This window comes from Myotis brandtii, unplaced genomic scaffold, assembly GCF_000412655.1.
Source record: "Myotis brandtii unplaced genomic scaffold, ASM41265v1 scaffold244, whole genome shotgun sequence".
NCBI classification, from domain to species: Eukaryota; Metazoa; Chordata; class Mammalia; order Chiroptera; family Vespertilionidae; genus Myotis; species Myotis brandtii.
The window spans coordinates 754,237-778,322 of NW_005359225.1; the positions used below are offsets into that span (position 1 = coordinate 754,237).

The window sequence follows — 24,086 nt, forward strand, 5'->3', positions numbered from 1 at the left end:
CACTGTCCCTGCCCCAGGCCCCTCTCCCCTCTCCCCTGTCCCTGCCCTGGGCCCCTCTCCCCCCTCTCCTGCCCGTCACCTGAAGTAGTCGTAGGAGAACTCCTCCAGGGTGTAGGGCTTGGCGCGCACCTCAGGCTCCGGCGCTCGCAGCTGCAAGAGCCGGATCACGTCCTGCCGCTGGTCAGGGGTCATGGTGACCAGGGCCTAGAGACGGAGGGGTGGGGCTGAGGTCAGCTCTCCACCTGGGGCCCTGGGATCCACTCGGCAAAGCCCAGAGCCCTCTCACAGTGGGGGAGGGGGAGCAGGGAGACTGTTACTCGGGGACTCGGGGGCCTGTGCCCATTCTCAGCCTAGGAGCCCCTCTGCTCCTTGCATCTCTGAAGCTGCTGCTGCCTCCAGGCTGCTGGGCTCAGGACCCTTCCCTCGGTGCCCTGGGTCTGAACCAGGTCGGGTCAGTCAGAAAGGCCGGACAGGGCGGGAGGGAACAGTGAGAACTGCCCAGGCAGCTGCTTGGAGAAGCCGAGCTCTGAGTTCTCAGTGCTGTGCACAAGGGGAGTCCGAAGAAGCAGGGCCTCCCTCCCCAGCTCTGCCCCCACTCCCCTTCCGGTCAGAGCCAGGTGCCGTCCTACCCCCTCTCCTCCCCCTGCCCCTGGGCACTTCCTCACTGAGGCACTCTCAGGCCCCTCTCCAGGCGTGACAGCTGCCCCAGCTTTAAGTCTGTGGTCCCAGAGGACCCCCAGCTCGTCTTCACGGGAGCTGCAGGCCAGGTGTCTATTGTCATCCCTCCCTCAGACGTGGAAAGAAGACAAGGAGGGGTTCAGGGGCGCCCCGTCCACATACCACGATCTCCCGCAGCGGCATGGTGACCGTGGGCATGACATACACGCAGTCGGTGGGGAAGTCCCCGCGCTGCTTGGTCCGCTCATTGATGCCGTTGGCCCAGCCGGAGTTCATGACCTGCTCTCCCGTGTCGTGGTCCAGGATGATGAGGTCTCCCTTCACGAAGCTGAGGAAGCCCGACTCCTCGCCCGCTGGGAGGCCGTGGTGAGAGGGGCAGCATGTGGGCAGAGGGAGACTCCGGGTTAAAACATCTTTCTTTGGGTTGATGACCTATAAGCCGCTCCTCACACTGAAGAACTGAGACCCTGCCATGTCTGCTCACTGACCGCCCCGCCTCCACCTTGCCATTGCCCTCCACGCAGACATGGCCATCAGAGTGGCCAGTCTCCTGCTCCAACGCCTTCTGTGGCTCCCCATTGCCCTTAGCAGAAAGCCCACACTCCCTGACATGCTCATAAGGCCTGTCGGGGGCTGCCTTCCTGACATCTTCCACCTCCAGGCCCCTTCCTCTCCCTCCCCCATTCCAGCCAAACCGATCTCTGCAGTTCCCAGACACGTGCCTTCTCCACCCCTGTGCTTGGCCTGTAATCTGCTCTCTGCCTCAAACACTCACACCCATGTTCCTCCCCACACCCCAGGCTGCCTGGGGCCGCTCTTCTGGGCTCCCACAGCCTCTGGCTTCCCTGGTCACTGCACAGGCACTGTACTGTCTGCCCTGCTCCTGCCCCTGCCCCTGCCCCCATTAAGGGCGGGGCCAGGGCCCGCTGCCCCTCTGTCTTTCCACTGCTCTGCCCAGGGCCTAGGAGGCTCGGGGATGCTCAGTGAGGTGCTACTGCTGTCATCATCTGAAGATGGGGTATTTGGAGACACCGAGGAGGAACCCCTACGCCCCTGGAGGAGGTGACAGGGTAAGTATTCAAGACCAGGAAGGGCCAGAACCGGTTTGGCTCGGTGGATAGAGCGTCGGCCTGCGGACTGAGGGGTCCCGGGTTCGATTCCGGTCAGGGGCATGTACCTGGGTTGCGGGCACATCCCCAGTGGGAGATGTGCAGGAGGCAGCTGATCGATGTTTCTGGCTATCTCTCTCCCTTCCTCTCTGTAAAAAATCAATAAAATATATTTTTTTAAAAAAAAGACCAGGAAGGGAGGGAGAGAGAGAGGGAGAGAGTCCCTGCAGAGTGCAGACGGGAGGCACAGAGTTCGGCTGTTTGGTTCAGTCGGAGCCAAGAGTATCTGGGGAAGGATGGGTAACAGGCCAGGCCAAGGCCAAGGGGGGTGAGCTGCCTGACGCCCCTGACCCCGGTGCCTGGCAGCCTGTGCCAGGAGCCACTCACCAGGGTTGGGGTTGTCCTGCAGGGCCACCACGTACTTAGACCTCTTCCGGAGCCCCTCCAGAAAGGTGACCACTAGGTCACGGATGTCCTCGGCGTTGCTGGAGGTGAAGGTATACTCATCCCCCTTGATGGTGGCCAGCGTGAAGCTGGGGGCTGTCAGTTTGGCTCCCCTGCAGGACCAACACGGAGAACAGGGCCCCGCCGGGGTCAGTCCTGCCCAGCCCGGGTGACACGAAGCGCAGCCCAGTTCAGAGCAGCCCAGTGAGAGCAAGACGCGGCACTCCCTGAAGGAGACCAAGGCCAGCGCAGTCAGGCTCGGCCCGGCCAGGGAGAGGCTGGCCTAGCCAGGGTGAGGCGCCGCCCAGGTCCGACACAGCTCAGCCTGTGTCAGACGTGGCCGGCCTGCAGCAGCCCAGCCCACATCCCTTTTGTTGTCTAATTCCTACTCAGCCTTTAGTCTCAGCCCAGATACCCCTTCCTCCAGGAAGCCTTCCTTGCCCTCATGACCCTCATCCTGCTTTAACATGACCTGTTCAATATCCATCTCCTCTCTCAACTGAAGCTTCAAAGGGGGAGGACTATCCAGTCACCGCTGCATCCTGTGTGCCTGGCACGTGCCTGCTCAGAGCTGGCCAGGCCCAACCCTGCCCACAGCGACACAGCCCAGAGAACGCCAGTCTATTCCAGGAGCCCATCTGTCTGTCTGTGTGTCCCTCTGCCCCTCCTCAGTTCGGTCAGAGCTGAATCAGGACCTTGTCGGGTCTTGGCGCAGCTTCAACAACTCCCTGCTCTGCAGAAAGCGGGGTGCGGGGTGGGACTGACCTGCTGCTGGACACGGCCATGATCTCGGGGAAGGACAGCTCCAGGAGCACCTGCTCCTGCTCATCCACGAAGTAGACGCCCGTCCAGTTGACGGCCACGATGACGTCGTTTTTGGGGAGGCTGGGGCCTGGGGCAGAGACCGAGGCTCTGAGAGGGGGCCTCCCCGCTCCTGGGCCCAGCCCTGCCCAATCCTCCCAACCACCAGGGCAGGGGGTATATTGCTTTCCATTTTACAGAAATGGAAACGGAGCCCCAGAGCACGGCCTCCCTGGGAGCCAAAGCCCCGCGTGCGGTGGGGGAGGTGCCGGGACCAGGACCCTGGGTGTGAGTGGTGCCACGGGTCTTCGTGCAGCTGCGGACAAGTCCCCGCCCTGCAGTGAGGCGGGGTGTGGGTAGGGCTTGGACTCACTGAGCCCCAAGGCTCCCTCCAGCCTGATAACTGGTGGTTCTGTGAAGCCTGGTGCCCCCAGATGACAGCCCCAGGACGGCTGAGCTAATGGAAGTGAGCAGTTGGCCACATCCACTCTCAGCTTCATGGAGTCAGCCAGCCCCTGCTCTGGGCCACCCTCTCCTGTAGGTGCTCTAATGATCTCCATGCCCATCCAGTTGTTCAACCCACTGTGCCGCTGAGCACCTACTGTGTGCCACAGAGCCCAACTGGACTGTGGGAGATGGGACCCACTCAGCGCACTGGCCTGGAGAGACCCGCAGCCCCGCAGGCAGGAGCCTGGCAGACTGGGGCACCTGTTTCCGGCCTCGCCCTGTTGTGGCCGCAGTGAGGGTGGAAGAGGGCATGGAGGCAGGAGGGCTGCGGGTACCTGAGAACTTGTAGGCTTCGTAAAACCTGGAGAAGAGCAAGGGCCACTTGAAGCGGGCGTAATTGACCACGTCCTCCTTGACCTTCTGGGAATCAGTTCTCCTCTGGGCATAAATCCCCTGGAGGGGGACAGACCAGGACAGGGGACAAAAGACGTCACGTGTGCTCTGGCCGGAACTCACATGTCCCTGTCCCCAGGCCAGGCATGGCCCAGGCTGCGGTGCCCTCCTGTGCATCATGGCCTCACCCGTCCCATCAGCCCCAGCCACCCCGTCACCTGCCCTCCCCTGACTCCATCGACGTCAGCACTTGCTAGGGAAGCGTGGGTCCCGCCTGCAGGGAGCTCCCAATGCACCCGAGTGACAGAAAAGCCCCGGCTGCAGCCAGGGCAGGCGCAGGGAATGGACGGGCTCCAGCAGCCGACGGGGGTGAGGGGTGATGGAGAGGAGGGGGCCAAGGACAGAGACGGAGGGATGGAGGGAGAGCACCTGTCTTTCCTGGAGGGGAGGGAGGGCGTTGGTGCTGAGCCCGGCCTAGATGTAGAGGGGGTGCAGGGGGCTTCGGGGGGAGGCTGGGTGGAAAGTGGTGAGGGCCTGAGAGACCGCTGGTCTGTGAAGCCCTCTGGCAACTGTGTGCAAAGGTAATTCTGCTCTTACACAACCAGGGCCTGGAGGTGGGGAGGCCTGAGGTCCCCTCCAGCAGCCAGGGTTCCCCACCCGCTCCCCAGCAGGCCACCCCGCTCTACTTGGGCAGCCCCTTCGCCTGACAGGGAGCTACTCAGGGCTGGTTATGGGCCTGGGACCTCTGGCAAGTGGCCTGAGGGGGCCTGTCCCTAAAGCTCCCCAGGCAGGAAGGTGGGCCAGGGCTCCCGCAGGCAGGACGGAGGGTGCCCTTCCTGGAAGCTCCCCAACGCGCACCAGCGCCACTGAGCTGTGGCTCTAGAGAGTGCCTGTGCAAGGCCAGGATGGGACCCGCCCAGCCCTGCACCCGGCTTCCCTCATGGGGCCACAGGGCTGGATGTGAGCCATCTCTGTATCCCTGGAACCCAGGCCAGAGCAGATGACAGAGACAGGAGAGAACCGATGTGCGCGGTGGAGGAAGGCAGGCGGCTGGGAAGCAGGAGGCCAAGGGTGCCAGCCTGTCCCCTGCAGCCTGTGGGCGGACGTGTCAGGTGAGAGCTGTGACGTCTTTGATCCCCCAGGTGCTACTTCCTGGCCTTGGCCATCAGAGACGCCCTCTTCCAAGAGCCCCCCAGCCCTCCTACCTTCTTGTGAGCAGCAATGGCCAGCTGGGCCCACTTCTCGAGCGTCTTCAGGGGCGTGATCTCGCGGTCGGGGATGTAGGTGGGCACGAGGTTCAGGAGGCGCTCCAGAATCATCTCGGAGCCGTAGTCCACAAAGTACTGCTGTGAGGCCAGCTCGGCCAGGTCGTCCTCCTGAGGTGGGGTTGGGTGTGTGCGGAGACCTCATTCACACACCCTCCGGGACCGAAGCCCGGGCCCTTGCCTCCTGGGCCCTCAGCCCCTGGCCTTTGCACCCTGAGCTCTCACCGATTCACCAGGAGAGCTTGTCTGGTTGGTGGAACCATGAGTTTCTTGAGGGCAGGGCCACATTCTTGCCTTCTCCTGGGTCCTCTCAGCACCAGAGGTACCGAGCTGACCCAGAGAGACCAGCCAGCCCATTGGTCATGGGTCAGCCACTACATCCTCAACCCAGGAAGATAACACCTGGGGCTGGCAAACACCAGAACAGGCAGGGACCGCCCTGGAGAGTGGGGGACCTGATACCGCTGGAGACTCCGAGTGAAGGGAGTATGTCACCATTACCAACTCCATCACCATCACACCCCCAGGACAGTCAGAGTATTGAACAACCCATAGGCTACAGTGCAGAGGCTCCAGAGAGCCAGCTGGGCACTGGGCAGTTGCCCCTTGTCTGCCTGTGGTTGGTGCACGGCAGCCCCTGTGATGCCTGCCTGGGGTTCCCCAGGCTCTGGCAGCAGGGGCAGTAAAGAAAGGCTCTTGGGAGCTTCAAAGGCAGTGGATATTTCCCAACTAGTTCAAAGTATTTCAGGATTTTAGCGGTGGACACGGCTGTCCTGATACCTCCTGCCTGAACATCAACTCACCACCACCATCAGCAACACCATCATCATCGTCACGACCCTCACACCTACCCCTACACCATCGCCACCACCACCAACCATCCCCTTCATTTCCATCATCTCCATCCTCCTCCCTCCATCATAATCACCAACAGAATCACAGGTACCATGAGAGCCGTCATCACCATCATCAAAAACAAAACAACCACACTGCTCCTGTCCACAGGAGATAGAAGGTTCCACATGTGCAAACGCTGTTCTCATGAGTGGATCTCTTGATCCTTCAGAGCGGAGTTTCCTAGACTCACTCAGTACAGCAAGTGTGAAGCAGCCACCGCAGAGGTGCGGGAGCCTCCCACTGGCAGAGTCCGGGCTGTGCTTCAAAGCCCTGGCTCCTGTGGGCAGCGTTACCTCCGGGAGGAGCGAGGAGCATGCCCGCCCTCCATCAGGCTAACCTCCGTATTATCCAGTGGCGGGTCCCAGACAGTAAACACGCAGCCCGAATTCGAATTCAGAAAACAGGCGGCCGTGAGCCAAGCAAGATCAGCCGGGAGACTCGGAAGACTCGCTCGCACTCACCTTCTCACACCTGTACTCCCCGAACTTGACTCCTCGCACCACCTGCTGGTAGATGAGGTTGGTGGCCACGTTGTCTTCTGAGGGGTTGTGCCAGGGCGTGAAGACCTCTTTGCGGAAGAAGAGCCGCCACGGGGCATTGCGCTCCTGGGCACCCTGCTCCTTGGCATACTGCTCGCACTGGGAGATGGCATCCATGACGTGGTCACTGCCACTGCCCAGGGAGGACACCTGTGGGCAGAGGTCACCCCGTGGGAAGGTGAGCCAGCAGGAAGGACTACAAAGAGCCATCAACTGTGCCAACTGCTCTCGGATGCCAAACCGAGGCTCAGAGAGAGGCAGGGAGGTGCCCAGGTCACCCTGGAGGCAGGCCAGCACGGGACCCCTGGGCCCCAGGCATGGGCTCTGAGCCGGCACAGCCACGGGAGCTCCCATTTCCCAGAGTAAGCCTTTTGGGAAACTCGGATGCACAAATGGCCCCTGAAAACACAAGAGTATCCGTCTGTACAGCAGAAAAATCCAGATAAATTGTGTCGGACACGTGGTTCCGTCCCGGACCTGCAGGGTGGGGGCACCTCTGCTGGGTGCGATGTTGCTGGGTGTGGAGATAAAATCAGCCACCCCCAAGCCCAGCACCACAGAGAAGGCTCCTGGCCTAGACGTGACAGGTGGCCACTAAGAGTGAAAAGAAATGACCACAGCAACCTGATGAGGAGTTACATCCGCATTTGTAGGTGAGAAAATGAATCTCGGAGAGCTGTGTGGCTGCAGGACCCTGCAGCCTGCCTCCGGCACCAGGAGGGACTGACGCGGCCTTGCTACATATGACTGAAGTGAGTTCTGGGTTTCAACACTGTTCTGTTGGACTTTTCTTTAGGGGCTTAAGAGGGCTCCGCAATCCTAAAGAATTGGCGGGAGCTAGAGTTACCACCAGCTAACAGAAAACCAGGGCCCTGGAAGTAAGTAACTGTGCAAGGTGGCCAGCAGGTGGCAGCACTGAGCCAGAAACCTGTGGGCAGCCAGGGCGGTGCCGCTGCAGGGCCGGCCCTACCTTATCAAACAGGGCGATGTAGAGGGAGAACCCAAAGCGGTCCTTGAGGGAGATCTTGTCGGCCAGCGCGTTGCAGAGCTCCTTGGCCGTGGTGGCCGAGTCCGTCAGCAGGGTCTTGGTGGTCCCATCCATGAATGTCACAGGCAGCATAATGGGCTTCTTGGACTTGGTGGCCTGGAAGTGACCAAGGAGCGTTTGTGGGGATCCTTTCACTTCAGACCACCTGGCCCCTCTGGGTTCCTGGCTCCCTGCTGCCTAGGAGGTTGGAGTTCCCCCCAAGGCCCCCAGCTCCCAGCATCTCACCCAGACATTGTATGTCCCGGGTCACAGGTGCCCAGGGAGCCCTGCTGTGCTCCCCAACTCGATGGCAACATTAGGGCCCCTGAGCCAGTCCCTGGGGCTGGGAGGTCAGGCACTGCCACACACCAGGGGCTTCTGCCCTCATGTCCCAAACCCTTACAGGGCCCTGTGACACGAGTATCGTTACGGCCAATGAAGCCACTGAGGCACAGTGGGAAGCCCTTTGACCATGAAGCCAACGGATGGGAGTCGATCATCGGCTGGGGGTTCTGTTCCAATAGGCCTGGGCTTCCAGAACTTCAGGGTGAAGAACCCAGAATCCCAAAGCGGGGACTTTTCTGGGCACCGGAGACACGTACACACACACACACACACACACACACACACGCACGCACACACACATGCACACGTGCACATGTGCACGCCTGGTTGGGGGGCGGGTACCTGCAGCTCCAGCCAGCTGGGCGGCTGTGTCCGTGTCCCGTTGACGAAGGTCCTCCGGAGCCGCTCCTCACAGTATGGGGCGTAGCCAGGCGGTCCCCCGTGGATGAAGTTCCGCAGGTACTGCAGACGAGGACCAGCTGAGGGGGCCCCACTCTGGCCTCCCGCCCGGGCCACAGAGCAGCCTCGCTGGGTCTCTTGCCTCCAATCCCTCCACCGACTCTCAGGACCTGCTTTCCAAGGCACGTCTCCCGCAGCCCTCCCGTGCCTTCCATGGCTCCCCGCTGCCCTCAGAATGAAGTCCACATACGTCATCTTGGCAACAGGGCCACCACCACCCAGACCTGTCAAGTCTCAGCCATGCCTCTTGCCTCACCCCACACACTGTACCCCCTCTGCACCTAGCTTAACTGCTCCTCCTCCTCCAGGGCCTCCTCCCTGACGAGTGCTTCCCTCTTCACACACTGGCCGCCAGGCTGTCCCCTGTTCTGGCTGTGTCCCCAGCACCCAGGGCCTGGCACCAAGGAGCAGGCAAGAAAGAGGCCTGGGAGGAACTAAAGCACCTGCTCGAACACAGTATGGAGAGGGGCCCGAGACGCTGTCAGACTCAGCCTCCTCACACATAAAACTGGTTGAGGGGAGAACGGCGTGAAGTTCTGGGTGCCTGGGCAGAGGGGACAGGAAGCCAGGCCTAGCAGCCGCTGTGAGGCCCCGTGAGATGACGCGGGCGGGGCCTCATCCCCAAGCCCCTCGGAGCTCCTTCCCCTGCTCTCTCCCAGCTCCCCTTCCCGCCCAGGAGTCCAGGCGCCCGCCCTACCTTCACGAACTTCTCAGAGGGGGCGAAGCAGCCCACACAGAGAGACATGAGGATCCAGCCCCGGGCGTAGCTGCTCTTGGAGGGGTTGTGGGTGAGCTGCTTGCTGATCTGGCAGTAGATCTCATCCCTGGGCAGGTGGGGAGGCAGGAAGGGAGATGGCTCAGAGGAGAGTCCCACGGCAGGTGGGACGCCCAGGCCTTCCTCTGCTACTTGACCAAGACCATCCAAGAAGAGGCAGAGTGGGGCCGGGTGAGGACGGCCGGGCCCAGGCCTGGGGAAGAGGGTCTGCTTTGGAGACGGGCTCACCAGGCACGGAGTCCTTCCTAATGCCAATCAGACCCACAGACAGGCCCCGTGATCCTGAGGGGGGCACATATCCTGCTCTGGGGCACAGCGGCCACAGCCACTGGTGACCACTCTGATGAGGTGCGCAGGCCCCGCCCCAGCCTCGTCCCTCACCAGCTGGGTGGCCGAGGCAGGAGAGTTCACCTTTCTGAGCCCAGCCCACGGTCATGAGAGCAGGTGCAACTTCTACTAATGGCAACTGGCAGAACAGAAACAGCAAAAACATCTGGGGACTCTCTCCGCGAGGCGGAATGAGCAACTTTGACCTTCTCTCGATACATCTCTGTAACGTTAGAATATTCAAGTGGTCGTGTATTGCTTTTGTAATTAGATGAAAGCAATGAAGGTGGGTTTTTGCTTTCATTTCAAAGGGAAACGGTAGTGCCTTCCTTACAGGATTGCTGTGCAGAAAATGAGCCGAGGCTTATAAGGCACCTAGCACAAAACCCTCAGTCACCATCACCTGTCACTCAACGCTGGCCGCGGCTAAGACACTACCTGCCTGCTCAGGCCAAGAGCCAGCCCGCGGTGATACTGTGACCACCAGGGGGCACTCGCGGCTCTTTTCCCTCTCAGAAAGGCAGGCCTAGGTGGAAAGGAGAGACTACCTAATTCATTCAGTGGCTCCCAATTTTGAGAGTTAACCAACCAATGCAACTTCAAAATAAATTCTGGACGTTGCTAACTCTTCATCATGACACATAAGGACATTTAAAACACACCACACACACACAACCTGCCCAGTAGATCACAATTATTTCATACAACAAAGGTAATTTTCATATTCAAAAAGTAGGAAGGCTGAAGTCTCAGAACAAAGAACAGGCCTTCAAATAAATCAAATTTAGTTTTAGAAACATCCTTAACTTTTCCATCTCGTCAGGAACCAATGAAAACTTTATCACCGGCAGCTGGGAGTCCTTGACCCCCATCACTTTATGGACCTACGGGGACACCTGGGCTGAGAAAAGGGAAGGACCAGCTGTGGTCCTTCGGGGAGTCAATACCCCAGCCTCAGACTCTTGCCCGGGGCTCTTGCCACTGTGTTCTCTGGAAGTAACCGCTGTAGGTCTACTCTTGAGACAACTGGGCCACAAATTCTGCCCCTTTTCCCTGGAGGTGGGTGGCCCTGGGTCCTGTGACCATCTCTTCAATGGCCTGGAGGAGCACCGAGGAGGCCTGGAGGGAAGGCAGACGGTCTGGGAGGCTAGTGACTCCTGGGAACGTCTCTGCCCTCTCTGGACCTCAGTTTTCCTTCGGGTGAAATGGAGCTCACCCCCTCCCCACCCCACCCTGCTGTCCTCCCAGCCAGCGGACACAGGCGCATGGGATCAGCTCTCCCGCCCGACTGTCCTGCGGGTTCTCAGAAAAGGCCCGTTTCCCCTCCACTGACCCAGCTGAGCTGATCCCTTCATTGCTCCTGGGGACGCCTCCATCATCCCTCTCCTCCCCCAACCCCCAGGAACCTGAGGTGAGCCCCCCGGGCCTGGGCGGGGAAGGAGGCACTGCCAGGCATGAGCTGGCAGGGATGCGGTTAAAGCAGAAGATGCATGTCAGGGCGTGATAACAACAGCTACTATTACTGAAAGCCTCCCAGGTTACAGCCCTCCTGAGATTCATCTGCCCACAAGCCTCTGAGGCAGGTCCACTTATTACCGCCCGCCCCCCCGCCCTTACAGAGGAAGAAACTGAGGCTTACAGAGAGGAACGAACTCTACCAAGGCCACATGACCAGCAGGCCTGTTGGCTAAGGTGACAGAGCCACAGCTCAGCCACCAGCAGCCTCCCCAGGCCACACCCAGCGCTGCCTCCCCAACAGCCGCCCCTCCCCGCAGCCCTCCCTCGGGCGGGCGCTGACCGGAGCGCTGGCCGCAGGATGCCGTTGCCGATGACGAAGTGCAGCTTCTCCAGGTTGGAGGTGGGCCGGTCCTCCAGCATGCTGTTGCCCTGCACCGTGGACTCCCCGTCGTGCAGCCTCTTGGTCACCTGGGCCACAGGGAGGAGTGAGAGACCTGCCTCCTGCCTGAGTCTGCCTACCCTCCTTGCCCCCGGCCCCTGCCCAAGAGCAGAATCCTGGGAGTGGCCAGAAGAGCTGGCTCCACCAGTCTTCCCCCATCCTGCCCCAACCCCACCCCATGCAGAACAGACACTGGGTCCATGACCAGCCCTCAGGCCGGGAGCATGGCCTGCTGGCACCCACTTCTGGGGTTAAGGCTCCTCTGCAGCCTCCCTGACACCCCACCCGACCCCCTACCAGTCAGGACAGGGGTCTGCTCCTCCAACTCTTGGCAGGACCCCTCTCTCTCCAGGGCTCCCACACAACTCTGACACCCAGAGCATAGCCCAGTTCCAACTCCCCCGTCACCATCACCTGTCACCAATGCCCTGGCCCCTCTGTGTGAGCAACGCCCAGCCTGGGTTCTTCTCCCTGGTCTCACACAGCCTACAACCCCAGCCCTGCACCCTGCCCAGGTGAGGGAGAGTGAGAGGTGAGCAGTGAGAGCGTGCCCTCCAGACGGAAGGGGTGTGGGAGGTCCTCACATCTACTGAGCACCCACAGTTGTCGTCTTGCACTGCCCCCCGCCCAGGGACCCACAGAGTGGGTGTCTCAGACACCCAACGGCAAAGGTGGGACTTGGATCTCGGGCTACACGACTGTGAGACTGGATTTGAGCCTCAGATGGGGAACAGGACAAGGACAGAGGCAAAGGCAGCGTGGAAGCCCTGAGGAGGAGCCTGGTGGCTGTAGAGGGGTCGCTCGAGGCTTCCTGGAGGAGGCCACCCCCAGGCAGAGGAGAGGAAGGAGGAATTTAGGGAGAAGCCCTGCGCTGTAACCGCCTGGGTTTGTATCCGTCTGCCCTCCCAGCCTGAGCAACCTGGAGTGCAGGGCAGGGGTGGTTCTCGGAAAAGGCAAGGTGACTAACCAATGAGCTCAAACAAATCAACAGTGTTGGTGCCCGTGGCACTCATCCCACAGAAAGGTCCTGAGATCAAGAGCCATGGCAGGGCATGTCCTCCCTCCCCAGCTGCCTCTCCAGCCCTTCCCAGCCTTCAGGTCCCCTCGTGTGGGAAGCCCTCCCCTACCTGGCCCCTGCCTGACCTCACTGCCCTCTTCCCGTCTCCCCGATCACCCCTACGCTGTCCTGTCGCCTGCCGTCCCAGCGCCCCAAGGACAGGCAGCATGGACTCCTGCTCCCATCCCAGCGGGGCCCCCTGAGGCAGCCCGGGTCTGCGTTAACCTCCTCTGTCAGCTTCGACTTCTTCTTCAGGGTCAAGTGCACCAGCTTGTGCCGCATGCTGCTCTTCTTCTGCCCCTCGGGGAGCTGGGCCTGCAGGACAACGGCAGTCAGGGGTCAGGGGTCAGGGTCAAGCGAGTGGGCCCAAGTAATGACCAGTGCAGTTGACCATGGGCTGTGGCTGGAGGAGTGTCTCACCTCCACACTAATGCTTAGGAGGCAAACCCCGCGTGACACCTCCACCCTCACCCCACACAGCCCCTACCACCGCCAGACGGAAAACTGGGGCTGGGAAAGTGTAGCGACCCCGCCCAGCGACCCTCGGTGAGTCTCCATGGCGCCAGGCCTGACTATGAAGGCCGGCTGCTCCGCCAGGTGTCCTCACTCACTCATGGTCAACGCCTGACAGTTTACAAAATGCTCAGACACTTGCTCCCGGGGGTAGACAGAGGAGAGCGTGGGTCCGGGGGGTGAGGCGGAGGCGAATTTTAGGACCCTCCTCTGCTGAGGACCCTGAGGCTAGGGAGACCGGACAGCCCTGCCCACTGGCCGGGAGGGACATGGCCTGCCCCCCACCCCCCGGGCCTCACCTCGCCCTCGCCCTGCAGCGCCTGCAGCTCCCTCTTGTACGTCTTCTTGCCGAGGGTCTCGTAAATCTTGGTCATCACCGGGATCTTCTCGCTGCCGTCACTCATGGCCGTGTGGTACTTGGGCTCGGGGAGGTCCCCCATGAACCGGAGGATGGTGATCCACACGGCCAGGGCCGCCTGGGGGAGAGCATGGGAGTCAGAGAGCTCGGTGCAGGGTATCGCTACAGCCAGCAGCGTCCCCGGGGGCCGGGGAGGGGCTGGAGAAGCCCACAGGAGGCCACTGTGCTGAGGGCACTCAGGTGTTCCTAGGATCTTGCCCAGGTGGCCTGGCCCCAGGCTGGGGGCGGGTCAAGTCAGCCCTGGTCCCCGCCTGCCAGGGACCTGCTGTCAGCACCCACAGCCCCAGCACAGCCCCAGCCCTCACCAGCTGGTCACCCTCATCGTCGTGGAACAGCAGCGGCTGCTTGAGTGGCCGCCGGGTGTAGGTGTGCGTGGTCGTGCCCTGGAAGTAGGTGGCAGAGAACTTGGCGAACTTGTACTCGGAGAGGTCCTCCTCGTCCTCGTCGGGCAGGGGCAGCGCCGCGTCCAGGTCCTCCTCCACCATCTCCCTCCGCCCGCGCTCCAGGTCCTGAGGAGAGGAGAGGGTCCCTGCTGTGGGGGCCACTCAGCTGGCTGCAGCCCCCACCTGCCCTGTGGGGCCAGCACTGCCTCCACCAGGGGGTACTGTGCAGTCCTGTTCACGACTTAGAACCTGGACATGGGGAGACCTCAGTGCATGAATGAATACAAGCTGGTGAGTGGCCCTGGAGAGGGACAGTGACTGACCGGGGGTGGCAGGCTGGCGGCTGGACAGGGCCTGGGCCCTGTGGCCCCTGACCCAGGTCATTGCTGCTGCCCTCTGCTCAGAGGCGATCAGGTGGTCTTCAACGCAGGGGGGCGCAGTCACCCCACTGAGCCTGTCGCCAGCCCCTGTTCCCAGCCTCGTACCTCAAAGCCACTGGGGGCCTGGCCCTCCTGGCCCGGCAGGCCGCCCGAAGTCCCCAGGAAGCCGAACATCTTGTCCACCATGTCGGAGTGATTGACGGGCTCGTGGCGGGCCCTCTCCATCTGCTCCAGGAGCTCCTTCTTCCGCCGGGCCTCCTCCTTCTCCTTCAGCTCCCGCTCCGCGTCCTCGCGGGCCAGCTGGGCCAGGCGCTCCTGGGGGGTGGGGGTGATGCAGAGGAGACAGCTTCAGAGAACAAGGCCTCCCTGGGGATCCCCAGGACCCCTACAACCCCCAGGCCACAGTCCTCCTCTCCCCCTGGGCCTCCTGGCCACTGGGAGGGACCGGCCTTGGGCTTCCCCACCCCGGGCCTCGCTCCCATCAGCCCTCCGAGCCTCATGCAGACAGATGCCCAGACAGGAAGGCCACCTGCCCCCAGGGCTCAGCTGGAATGCCTCCCCCAGGAAGCCTGCTCAGACCTCCCCAGCTGGAGGGACCACACCACCCAAAACCCCATCGCGGTGGCTCAAGGCTGTAGACCAGCGCTTCCCACAGAAAGATCATGGGAGCCATGCATGGAGCCGCTACACTTCAAACAGACACAGAAAGTAAGTGAAACCAACTTTAATCATATATTTTATTTAACCCAATCTTTCCAAAATACCATCTCAACATGTAATTAATATTTTAGAAATAGTACCGAGATGGTTTATAACCCTGTTTTTCTCACTGCCTTCAAAGCCCATGTGTATTTTATGCTGCGTGTGCTGTGTCATTTCAAAAGCTCAGTCACCACAGGTGGCTGGTGGCCCATGCTGGGTGCTCTGCCCCCGGCTCAGGCTTTTAAGGAGGTGCTGTCTCGCAGCTAGAAAAGGTGCTCCTGAGGGCACGGACCCGCGCACTCTGGAGCCACAGCCCTCCGGCCTCTGTCCTGGGCCAGGACGGGCACCCGGGGCACACATGAAGGGAGGGAGTAGAGGACAGAGGCTGGACAGCCAGTGTCCAGGAGGCTGTCGGCCAGAGGCTGGACAGCGAAGCGCTGGGACAGCCCCGCTCACCTGATGCTTGCGTTCGGCCTCCTCCTTGGCCTTCTTGGCGCTCATCTCCTTCCGCAGCTTCTCCTCCTCCGCCAGCCGCATTTTCTCGGCCTCCAGACGCCGCCGGTACTGAGGGAAGGGAGAGCCGATGGGCACGAACCATGTGGAGCTGGCACTGTGCTTCCTCCAGCTCTGCCCCACCCACCTGACTGAGGCCTGGGAGCGATTTGCCAAATCATTTGGCAGATGGGGAAACTGAGGCATCTGAGAAATTCCCCGGGTCACACGGCTCGGGGACTGGGGAGTAGGTTTGACACCATTGATCCCCAAACCAAACCAGGTTCACCGGCACCTCCCGGAGATTTGTCCTTGGCTGGGAGAATGAGCATGAGGGGTCTGGTCCCAGTGTGGTCATTCCTCAGGGGAGACCCAGCCCTAGGTCTCAGCCAACAAGTGGGGTGATGTGTCCCCATGCGATGAGAACTCGCCCCTCACAGGCGGGCACTGCTCACCTCGGCCCTGAGGCGCCGGTGCAGCCTGCGGGCGATCATGCCCCGGGCGTAGGCCTGCACGGTGAGCACGGCCCAGAGGCGGTGGCGGAAGGCCTTGCGCACCAGGTAGGCCCGGCAGCGCGCCTGGAACTGGATGATGCGCCGGCGGGCCAGGCGGTACTGCTGGTGCAGCTTCCGGGAGCGGTGCAGGGCCTGCAGCCGCAGGAAGCCCAGCCGCATCTGCAAGGACAGCCCGGCTCAGAGCCCGGGTCACAGGCAGCACTGCCCTGGGCCCCTCTCCCGCTGCGTGCCCCGCAGGAACACCCTGACTCCCTGGACTGGGGCTCCCGGAGGGAAGCTCTGCCTCCTCTCAGGCGGAAGGTTCCCAGGAGTGGCCTTGGCTCCCCATCCTCAGACCAGGAGCTGCTCTCCTTCCTGTCTGCCTCCCCAGCCCAACCCCAGTTGCTCCCCTGACGTCAGTGGGACACACCTGCTTCGGGCGCCCTCGGAGGTCTCTAAGGACCTAGTGCTCAGTCTCACCCAAACATTCCAGAAGAAAAGCCTAAATATCGCTGACCAGATGGGAAAAGGCACGAGAACCAGACTTGGACTTGGGGCTGGGGAAATGGCCGGGGCAGGATGGGGCAGTGGCAGGAGGCCAGGCGTCTGGGGCACAGGTACATCCTGCTGCTATGGCAGCCGGGCAGGTTCAAAGGCCTTGTGGGACAGGAGCAGCCCCCTTGGGGAGGCTCACCAGCCCATAGTTCCTCCGGCAGTTGTGGCCCCGCCAGTGCCTCTGGATCAGGGTGGCAGCGTTCTTCAGCTTCAGGAAGTTGGACCTGAAACAGCAGGAGATCCTCAAAGCAGAGACGGGGTGCCCAGAGGCAGCAGGGTGCAGGTGGGGCTTGGAATCAGGACAGCAGGGCTAGTCCCAGCCCCGCATCTCCTGGATCAATGACCTGGGGCAACAGGGTATCACCTCTCTGCCTCAACTTCCTCATCTGTGAAATGGGTAGAATGATACCTGCCCTGCCTGCTCACCGGCTTGTCACATGAGCCCATAAGGAGATTTTCCATGTTTATTGAATAAGTAAATAAATGTATGAATAATAAGTAAATAATCTTAAAGATTAAAATATTTGAACAGTGTGAACTTCACTCACTACTATCAAATTTCCCCATTTTATAGATGAGAAAACTGAGACTCGATGAGGTTGGACTAGAGCCCACATTGTTTGACTGAGTGAGCGCAATGCTGTTCCCCTGCACATTCTACATGACAGTCACCTATGACCGGATGGAGGACAAAGAGACCACACGTCCAACAGCAGGTGTCTGCTGAATGTGGAAATACATATAGGAGGAGTGAAAAATTAATACGGCCACGTGTGAATGAGCCAGCACGCCAATGCCTGGAGGCACACAAGAGCAAGTGAGCAACTGTGGAAGGAAACAGTAGATGGGTGGGCAGACACATAGATGAACAGACAGGTGGGCGGATGGATGGATGGATGGAGAGGAGGGAGTGACCAGATGAACTGCAAACGGGGCAGGCTGTGGGATTTTTGTGGAGCCTGAATCGCACTCCAGAGTCAGTCCTGCTGATTTGTGGATTATCACAGCTATACACATGTCCCTTATTTGTAATTTATAAAATCTCGAATTTCCTCTTTGAGAAATTTCATCAGGCATTTGAGACCACAGAGTGTCCAATGTGTGTGCCCCCTGAATCCTCATGTGTGTGCCTGTGTAAATCGTGTGTCTGTGTTCACCCATGAGTTATGCATGTGTGGGCTCATGTCTAGGTGTGCACATGGGTGTGCATGCGTATTTTTAGTGCTCCGGTTAGAGGAAAGAGGTGTGTGGGCTCCCATGGGGAGGAGCTGGTCCCGGCACGTACCTGTCTTTGAATCCCCGGATGACCTTCTGGAGGAGGATGACTCTGTCGGTGATGGCCTTGTCCCGCTCCACCTCCAGCAGCATGTCGTGGTGGTCCTGGGGGGCAGAGCTCCTGAGCAGTGGCCCCCCGTGAATCCAAGTGAAGGCCCTCTCTTCCTTCCCTTGGGTTCCAGGCCTGGGGCTTGGCTGGGCCGCACAGGCTCCCAGCCCTGCTCTGCTCCGTGGGGCAGCCTCTCCCAGCCACAGGACAGAGAGGTGCTGTGGCTGTTCCCAGGGCTCCGGGTGGGACAGATGGAGCGGGAGGAGCCCAGTCTGAGTGGATGGAGTCAGAGGGTGCGATGGGCACACACAGCGGCTCCATCCCGAAGGCCTTGCCCGCCGACGCCGTGCCTTCCCCGATGTCTCTGTCGTATCAGCCTCTGACCTGGGCCAAGCCACCCTCTGGGATCTTGGCAGCAGCCTCCTCACCCGTCTCCTGGCCTCTGTCGCTCCCCTTGGCCTCCCTAAGCAGGGACCCTCCTAAAACAACTCTCCGGTGATCTTACCGTGATGCCCATGACTCTCGGGGACAAGTCTGGTCTCCCTGGCCCTCAGGCCCTCCATGATCCAGGCCCTGCCAAGTTCTCTAGGCCTGTCCCCTCCTCACCTCCACACCCCCAACCTTCACTCTGGTTAGACAAAAATCTCATCATTCATTCAATGCCTTTAAAACCAATGTCTCCATTGCCAGCCCCGTGCTAGGTGCTGGAGTGGGTCCTCGCGGAGCCAGGCAGACAGCGCTCCCCCCGCCACCCCCGCCCCGTGCTGAGTCTCTGTGGGGAGCCACATCCACCAGCTGATCACAGACCACATCTCCTGTGGCGAGAGCTCTGCACAGAGGAGCTGCTCAGCCGTGCCTTTCTGAATGAGTGAACGAATGAATGAACGAATGAATGGGAAGTGGACATTGAGACTGGAAACCACTGCTGGTTGCTGAAGAGCCCAGAGAGGTGAGGCTGGGGACAGTGATGGCCCTCAGAGCTGCCGGCACTCGGCGCCATTGCGCTGCGTGCCCTCCCTCCCTTACCTACATGGCCGGGCATCAGACCAACCCTGGCTGCAAGCCCAGGGCCTGACCTCAGGCATCTCACTTCTTCTCTCTGAGCCTCTGAAATGGGCATAAGGATCCTACCTCACTGGCTGCTGTGACGAATAAATAAGATCGTGGACAAAAACCCCGCTGGAGTCTGGGCAGTTGTGGGATGCAGGCCCGGTGCACACATTTTCCCGACGAGGAAATGAAGGCTCGGGGAGATGAAGGGACTGGCCTGTGGCCCCACAGCCAGGAAGGAATTACACTGGAGCCCGGGGCTCCCTCTGGCTCCGGGCTGGCTCCTTCCTTCCCTCCACCCAGATGTCCTGCACAGCCCAGGCCCCACCCGGTACCAGAGGAAGGAGCCCTGCCCTGTGACCCCGAACGGCCAGAAAGCGAACGCGACGGAAATGGAAATGAGGAAGCCCGCAGGCTGGGAGCTCACACTGGCCCTGGGGCAGCGGCCCGGCCACCACCAACAGCCAGCAAGCTCTGCTCCAAGGCCAGGACGCCCCAGGACCTCGCTTCCTGCTCCCAGCTCAGGCTGCGGTGGGAGCCAGAGAGCTCCAGGTTTGTGCTCAGGGAGGGTAGGAACCAGGGACACTAGAGAGTGAGGGGGTGGCACCCACCAGAGCCTGGGGTGAGCCCTGCCTGGCAGGAAACCACAGTCGAGAAATCCCCCACCAGGCACATCCCATTTTATGGGGAAATGAGGCTCAGCAAGGGCCAGTGGCCTGCCCAGAGTCCCAGGGAAGACAGCCACCGGTCAGCATTGAACCCATGAGCCCACTTTGGTCTTCTATTTTCTCACCCAGGGTCAGTGCTCTGACCCCAACCCCAGGTCACAGCTGGGCTCAATACCAGGTGCCCTCCCCTACCAAGAAGGCCTCATTTCCCGCCCACACGCCCACTCGCCCACTCGTCCGATCACAGATTGCAGGACTCCCCTACCAAGAAGGCCTCATTTCCCGCCCACTCGCCCACTCGTCCGATCACAGATTGCAGGATGGGAGGATGCACAGGCCCAGCCCTGACCCCGTCTGACGCCAGCTTCTCCAAAGAGGCCCCCTGGCGCCTGTTCCCACCGTGACAGGAGTCCACAGCCCCCAAGGCAGTCGGGCTTAGAGCCTTTCTCACCTTCAGAAAGATCTTGGTTTTGCCAATCTGCCAGTCGTCGTGCGTGCCCAGCACAGCCTCAGCCATGCGCTGGCAGGTCCCCCGAAGGTCGTCCTGGGGGGCAGGGGCGCACCAGGGAATGGGCAGCGGGAAAGGCCACCTCTGCGCTCCTCCCACGGCTGGGAGGCAGGGCTCTCGCTCCAGCTCCGTCCCAACTCACTGTGTGACCCAAGCAGGCCCTGCCTTCTCTGACCCTCCCTTCTCTCCTTAGCTCGGCAGGGTGCCTGCAGGACCCTCTCCCACATCTGCCCAGCTGGAGAGGCTCAGTGGTTGAGCATCAACCCATGAACCAAGACGTCGCCGGTTCGAGTCCCGGTCAGGGCACATGCCAGGGTTGTGGGGTGTGCAGGAGGCAGTCGATCAATGATTCTTTCTCATCACTGATGTTTCTATCCCTCGCTCCCTCTCCCTTTCTCTCTCTAAAAATAAAATCAATAAAAAACATATTTATAAAAACAACACCCCTCTCCCACATCTAACACCCACGGCCCACTTGGTAGCCCTGGTCTCATCCATTACACCCACCGGCGAAGTCCACGCCCAGCAAGCATGGCCATCAAAGCCCTCGCTGCCCTCCTGACCCCAGTTTTCCCAGCCGCACCTCAGCAGGCAAGCGAACATCACGCCCGCACCCCGTCTCAAGGGGGAAATGGGCCCTTGCCCAGCCCAGAGCTGGGACCGTACCTCCTGCCCCCCGTGCCCCAGCTCTGTACCTGCTTGTAGGCCGGCTTCACGCCGGGCAGCAGCACTCGGTACCGCTCCACGAACTCCACGAAGCTGTAGCGGATGGGGTAGCCGGCTCGGCGGATGCGGATGGTCTCCATCATCCCCGAGTACCGCAGCTGGCGCACGCACAGGTGCCGGTCGAACAGCTGCCCAGAGCCAAGCGCGTCAGTGCTGGCGGCTCCTGCTGGGAGCCCAGCCCTGCTCCGCGAGTCCCCAGTCCCAGACATAGGCCCAGAGAGGCCCAGGCCACACAGCAGATGAGGAGCAAAGGTGGCACGGAACCTGGGTCTGCAGTTCAAACCCACATGGCAGGAAGAAATGAGATCCTCACGGGGGTGAGCTGGTGCTCGAGGGCAGAGAGGAGAGATGGCTTAATTCCCCCTGGGACATCTGGGGGGGCTGCCTGAAGGAGGCAGCCTTTGCTCTAACCCTGGAGAACACTGGAGGGGCAGGGCGAGCATGTGCAAAGGTGTGGAAGCCTGAAAGTGCAGGGCATGTTGGGGAACTTCACAGGGACTGAGGAGGCTGACCCACGCCAGGACTGTGGTTGTGCAGGTGCTGGGTGCCTGGCACATCCCAGGGGTTGCCCTTCATGCTACGGTCATTGCAGATTTGTCATTATTTAGACAACTGTCTGGCTGCTGACAGTAACCCGCCTTAATTTGTCTAGTTGGCGCACAGTTGTTTTGTGATGGCAGCCAGTGGGGCCAGCCTGGGGTTCCTGGAGGGCTGAGAAGGCCCTCGGGGACTGGCTACGGGGGCCGCAGGCAGTGAGCGGTCAGACATGCGTTTGACTCCTGTCTCTCACTGCAGTGGAGGGGCCTGGACAGGGAGGCAGGGGCAGGAAGGCGGAGGGCAGTGAGGATGTCCTGCTGTCAAGGTCCAGGCCACAGATGCTGAGGTCGAGGCCCAGAGAAGGGCATCTAAAAGATGGTACCCAACTGCCTGGCAGGGCCCTGGCCTCATTCCTCCTGCTTTAGGTGGGGAGCTTACTGGGGCCCCTTTGAACCTCACACCCTGCAGACCTGGCCCTGATTCCCAGGGGGACCGGTCAGGCCAGTGCACTCCGCACTCCGCACAGCAGGGGGCAGGGCCAGCGCGTGCGGATGGCTGGCTTCCTTCCGCCACCTGTTTCCTCTCCCTCCAGGCACTTTCCCTGGCCCCCCACCTTCTGTCCCCCCCCCCCCCGCCCCAGCCTCTAGGAAGAGCATGTGGCAAACAACACATCCAGGGCCCTGGGAGGACGGGCGCCCAGTGAGGATTTGGGCTCTGCAGCTGCAAACCCCTTAACCTCCTGGAGCCTTCGGTCCCACATCTCGAATGTGGGGGCCCTCACCCAGTCCCCACCCTGCCCCCCATGGCCCGGCCCCTCCATCGCGCCCCCGCCCCCCCAGGCTGGTTCCACTCACCATGGGCTTCTTGAACTCGTTGGGCTTGATGCAGCGCACGAAGAAGGGCTGGCAGGCACCCAGGGTGCGCATCAGCAGCTCCAGCGACCGCTTGAACTGGCTGCTGAGCGTGGGCGAGCGCTTCCTGGTCTCCGCGCCCTGGGGGGACGGACCACAGCGGTGGGAGGGGCTAACCTGTGTCCCGCCAGCACTCAGGACGGGAAGGGAAGGGGAGGGAAGGGACGGTGGGAGGTCAGCGGGCTCAGGGCCTGAGGGAGGACAGCCCTGCGAAGCAGGCTGCCGGGACTTGGGGTTTCCCTGTGACCTGTCTGGTCTGAGCTGGAGCTTGGACCCAGGCGTGCCCACTCCAGGGAGCTGCCTGGGACCTGAGCCAGAAAGAGCCCTGGTGTGCTGGAGGCTTCTAGGCAAGGCACAGCCCCTCTCTGAGTCCCCAGTCTCCCTCTCCAGGAATAAATGAGTGGCCGAACGCGCTCACTCAGGGCACGGGTAAGGGGAGGGGTCCTTCCTAGAGACAGGTTACCAGCCGTGAGCAAACTACGGCCCAAGGGCCGGATCCGGGCCCTTTTCAAATGAATAAAACTAAAAAAAAAAAAAAAAGACCATACCCTTTTATGTAATGATGTTTACTTTGAATTTATATTAGTTCACACAAACACTCCATCCATGCTTTTGTTCCAGCCCTCCGGTCCAGTTTAAGAACCCATTGTGGCCCTCGAGTCAAAAAGTTTGCCCACCCCTGGGTTAGACTCTAACCGTTAGAGGACCTAAACTCAAACCCTGGCCCACCACCTCCCGCGTGGTCCTGAGCAGGTCACTAAACCTCGAGGAGCCTCCCTCCCCATCAGGCTGACAGGCTGTGATGAGAGTGGGCACAGTGGACGTGAACAGCAACCTGGGAACCTGGGAACCTGGGAACCTGGGAACCTGGGATGCGGGGGGGGTGGCCCTCCCCCGCCTGTGCCCTCCCCTTCCTGTGGGATTAGTGGTTCAGCAGCTGGCCTGGCCGAGCAGGTCTGGGTCAGCCTCCTAAGAAGGCACAGAGCTGGCCTCCTACTATGTGGCCCGAGGCCCACGGCTCTGTGCTCTGCCAGCCAGTCTCTCTGGGGAGCCCACCAGGGACCCCTGCACCTCCCTGCCCTGGTGGAGCCCCTCTCAGAATATGGTGAGATGATGGGGTGGGGTGGGGTGGGGTGGGGTGGCCGAACAGCAAACAAACAGGAAGCGGACCGTCTCAGACTGATACCCAGACACTGGCCGTAGAAACCAGATTCTATTCCAAAGCGTCCTTCCCACTCCTCACTGCCTGCCCGGTCCAAGCCACCAGCGGCTCTCTCAGATCCCTGCAAGAACCTCCAAGCTGCTCTGTCCCCCCACACACCGCCTCCACTCTGCCAGGACACAACAGCCGACAGCAGCCTCAAGACCTGGCTCCTGTAGCTGCTCGCTCTCCACACCTGCTCGCTCCCTCCAGCCAGCTGCCTCCGCCTCCTGCTCTTCCTATAAGGCACTGGCAGGCTTAGGCGTGAGGAGCACCTGAGGGCGTGGACTCGCTGTTCCCTCTCCCTGCCGTGCTTTTCCCCCACAATGTACATGGCGGGCTTCTCCCTCCCTCCCTCCGCCTTTATCGACGTCTCCATAGGCCTTTCCCTATGCCCCTGTTCAACACTGCAACGCCCCCCCACCGGCATTCCCCATTCCTTAATCTTTCTCCATGTCATATAGCCCCACCTGACATGCTATATACTTTACTTATTACCAACTGATTAACTATTTCCCCTTCTGCCAGAATGTAAGTTTCATGCAGACAGGACATTTTTCTCCCTGTTTTGTTCACTACTATGTCGTCAACACGTAGGACAGTGTCTGGCATATAACGGGCACAATCAGCAGTTATGACTGGATCACGGAGTGAATGGGGCCACGGAGCGGCGGGCTCTGCCATCACTCCCTGGCCACCTGGGCTTCTGACTTGGCTTTTATTGGTGAAGGGAGAAAGGTGGCCCTTCCTGACATTCCTTGTCT

The 24,086-nt window shown here is 60.9% G+C and overlaps 1 protein-coding gene across 5 annotated transcripts in view; it reads right to left on the minus strand.

The window, feature by feature from the left end:
• Window positions 1–24,086, minus strand: part of MYO7A (myosin VIIA) — a 69,738-nt gene that overhangs the window by 15,300 nt on the left and 30,352 nt on the right. For 3 of the 5 annotated variants that reach the window (XM_005867033.2, XM_005867032.2, XM_005867031.2), the window contains 22 exons: window positions 22,065–22,202; window positions 20,643–20,801; window positions 19,891–19,983; window positions 17,683–17,777; window positions 16,537–16,621; window positions 15,804–16,022; window positions 15,313–15,420; window positions 14,260–14,469; window positions 13,697–13,900; window positions 13,273–13,449; window positions 12,686–12,775; window positions 11,305–11,432; window positions 9,102–9,228; window positions 8,288–8,407; window positions 7,544–7,717; window positions 6,496–6,723; window positions 5,078–5,248; window positions 3,815–3,932; window positions 2,997–3,123; window positions 2,175–2,344; window positions 841–1,031; window positions 80–204 (listed from right to left, as the gene is read on the minus strand). In XM_005867033.2, coding sequence (XP_005867095.1) covers window positions 80–204; window positions 841–1,031; window positions 2,175–2,344; window positions 2,997–3,123; window positions 3,815–3,932; window positions 5,078–5,248; window positions 6,496–6,723; window positions 7,544–7,717; window positions 8,288–8,407; window positions 9,102–9,228; window positions 11,305–11,432; window positions 12,686–12,775; window positions 13,273–13,449; window positions 13,697–13,900; window positions 14,260–14,469; window positions 15,313–15,420; window positions 15,804–16,022; window positions 16,537–16,621; window positions 17,683–17,777; window positions 19,891–19,983; window positions 20,643–20,801; window positions 22,065–22,202 — 3,257 coding nt within the window. Of the gene's footprint in view, window positions 1–79; window positions 205–840; window positions 1,032–2,174; window positions 2,459–2,996; window positions 3,124–3,814; window positions 3,933–5,077; window positions 5,249–6,495; window positions 6,724–7,543; window positions 7,718–8,287; window positions 8,408–9,101; window positions 9,229–11,304; window positions 11,433–12,685; window positions 12,776–13,272; window positions 13,450–13,696; window positions 13,901–14,259; window positions 14,470–15,312; window positions 15,421–15,803; window positions 16,023–16,536; window positions 16,622–17,682; window positions 17,778–19,890; window positions 19,984–20,642; window positions 20,802–22,064; window positions 22,203–24,086 lie in introns of all 5 variants that reach the window. The other 2 variants (XM_014540387.1, XM_014540388.1) reach the window with 1 other exon arrangement.